This window comes from Priapulus caudatus, unplaced genomic scaffold, assembly GCF_000485595.1.
Source record: "Priapulus caudatus unplaced genomic scaffold, Priapulus_caudatus-5.0.1 Scaffold1232, whole genome shotgun sequence".
Lineage (NCBI taxonomy): Eukaryota > Metazoa > Priapulida > Priapulimorpha > Priapulimorphida > Priapulidae > Priapulus > Priapulus caudatus.
Genome location: NW_014578293.1, coordinates 73,633 through 75,783, shown reverse-complemented (window position 1 = coordinate 75,783; position 2,151 = coordinate 73,633). Strand labels below are relative to the sequence as shown.

Genomic DNA, 2,151 nt, shown 5'->3' with positions numbered 1-2,151 from the left:
TTTTTTTATTTTTACTTTCTGTCTAGTCTGTCTGTCTGTCTCTCGTATCTATCTATCTATCTATCTATCTATCTATCTATCTATTCTATCTATTTAGTCTATCTATCTATCTATCTATCTATCTATCTATCTATCTATCTATCTATCTATCTATCTATCTATCTATCTATCCATCTATTTATCTATTTATCTATTTATATATCTATCTATCTATCCATCTATTAATCTATTTATCTATCTATCTATCTATCTATTTATCTATCTATTTATCTTTCTCTCTCTATCTATCTGTCTGTTTGTCTGTCTGCCTGTCTGTTTGTCTGTCTGTCTGTGTGTCTGTCTGTCTGTCTGTCTCGCTTTCGCTCTCTCTCTCTCCCGTTTGCTGTCTATTTAATTCGGTCCCTCTCTTCCTTCTCTCTTTCTACCCCTCCTCCCCCTCTCTCTTTCTTCAGAAGGCAGCATTCTGTGATCGAGCTGCTCTCTTGTTGCAGGTGTGGGCGAAACGCTACTTCATCCTGCGAGAGCTGACGACGCTTAACTCCGCCCACCAGGGGTCGCCGCACTCGCGCTCGCTCACATTCGAGATGTACTGCAGCCTCGAGGACCAGTTCAAGCGCTGTCCCCGCAAGGTGGCGTTCGAACTACAGGGAACGTTGCACGTATGCAACACGCGCGGGTCTAGTCGTTACAAGTTCACCTTTGTCATTGTCTCCGACGGCTGTAACCCACTCATCTTGGCGGCCGACAGCGAACTGGTCAAGCAAGAGTGGCTGAAGACGTTTGCACGCATTATCTCCGGCAAGCGGACGAACAATAATTCGAACGACGACGGAATGACCGTAGTGTCCGAGCCGGCGTACGACGGCATGTCCAGGTTCGGACGCACGGCGGGGCGGTCAAGCGAGCACGGCAGTCCGGCAGCGTCAGTGGCGTCCGCGCCGACCGTGGCCGGATCCCTCTTCTCACTGCCCGTCTACGAAGGTAAATATCTGTGTAGTTTCATCGTCATCGTCGCCGTCGCAGTTACTGTCGCTGTTGTCGGCATCGTAGTCGCTGTCGTAGTTGTTGTCGTCGTCATCATCGTCGTTGTCATGGTCGTGGCTGTCATAATCCTCATCGTCGTCGTGATGGTTGTCATCGTGATGGTTGTCGTTGTCGTTGCCGTCACTGTCGCCGTCTCCTTGTTCTTCTCCATTTTCCTTTTCTTCCTCTCCTCCTATTTGCCTCCTTCTTAATTCGATTCTTCTTTTTGTCCGTTTCATATTCTTATTATTATTTAACGTGTTTTCATCAACATATTCTTACAGTTTTTAGGGCCTTTTTGCTCTTCGTTTTCTTGTTCTCCTCCTATGTCTTCGTCTTCCTTTTTCTTCCTCCTCGTCTTCTAACCATTTTATATTTTCTTTGTAATTTTCCATCATCGTCTTCGTAATCGTCGTTGTCTGTCGCTTCTGCTATTTTCATTTTGTTTCGCACCCATTAAATATTTAACCACGGCGGGATTCTCTTTCACGCCCGCGCGGATTCGAATATCGAAACGCGGCTGCGCATGCGCGCCATTAATGTTTGCCAAGCTTTAAACTTACGAGGGTGACGATTTGCCAAGCTAGACATGCACGCCCGAGTACCGCGCGCGTGCGTGCGTGCATGTGCGTGTGCGTGTGCGCGCACGCGTGTGTGTGAGTGTGAGTGTCTTTCTAATCCTCCCCCTACTTCTCTCCTTCTCTCATCTTCTTTCTCCATCTCCTACTCTTATACATTCACCTCTTCCTTCTCTTCATTCGTCTTCTCCTACTCCACCTCCGCCTCCTGCTGCTACGCATGCTCCTCCTCCTCCTCCTCCTCCTCCTCCTCCTCCTCCTCCTCCTCCTCCTCCGCCTTGTTAACCATATGGTCGTGATAAGAGGACACGTCATTCCGTTATTGGAGCAATAACTCGCCGCCGTGTGTTCTCACGCTAATGATCATATATAAACAAACGAAAAGTCCCATGAAATATTTAGCATGCGTAAAAAGCATTAGCAGTGCGCGCGTGTATGCGTGTGCGTGTGAGCGCGTGAATACATTTATGTGCTTTAAGCTATCTATCTATCTATCTATCTATCTATCTATCTATCTATCTATCTATCTATCTATCTATCTATCTATCTA

General features: G+C 46.7%; 1 protein-coding gene across 1 annotated transcript in view; it reads left to right on the top strand.

Annotated features, from left to right (window-relative positions):
• The window catches only part of LOC106815904, a 51,557-nt gene that overhangs the window by 7,557 nt on the left and 41,849 nt on the right, over positions 1-2,151 (top strand). Inside the window, exon 2 of the mRNA XM_014820431.1 lies at positions 492-981. Coding sequence (XP_014675917.1) covers positions 492-981 — 490 coding nt within the window. The remainder of the gene's footprint in view (positions 1-491; positions 982-2,151) is intronic.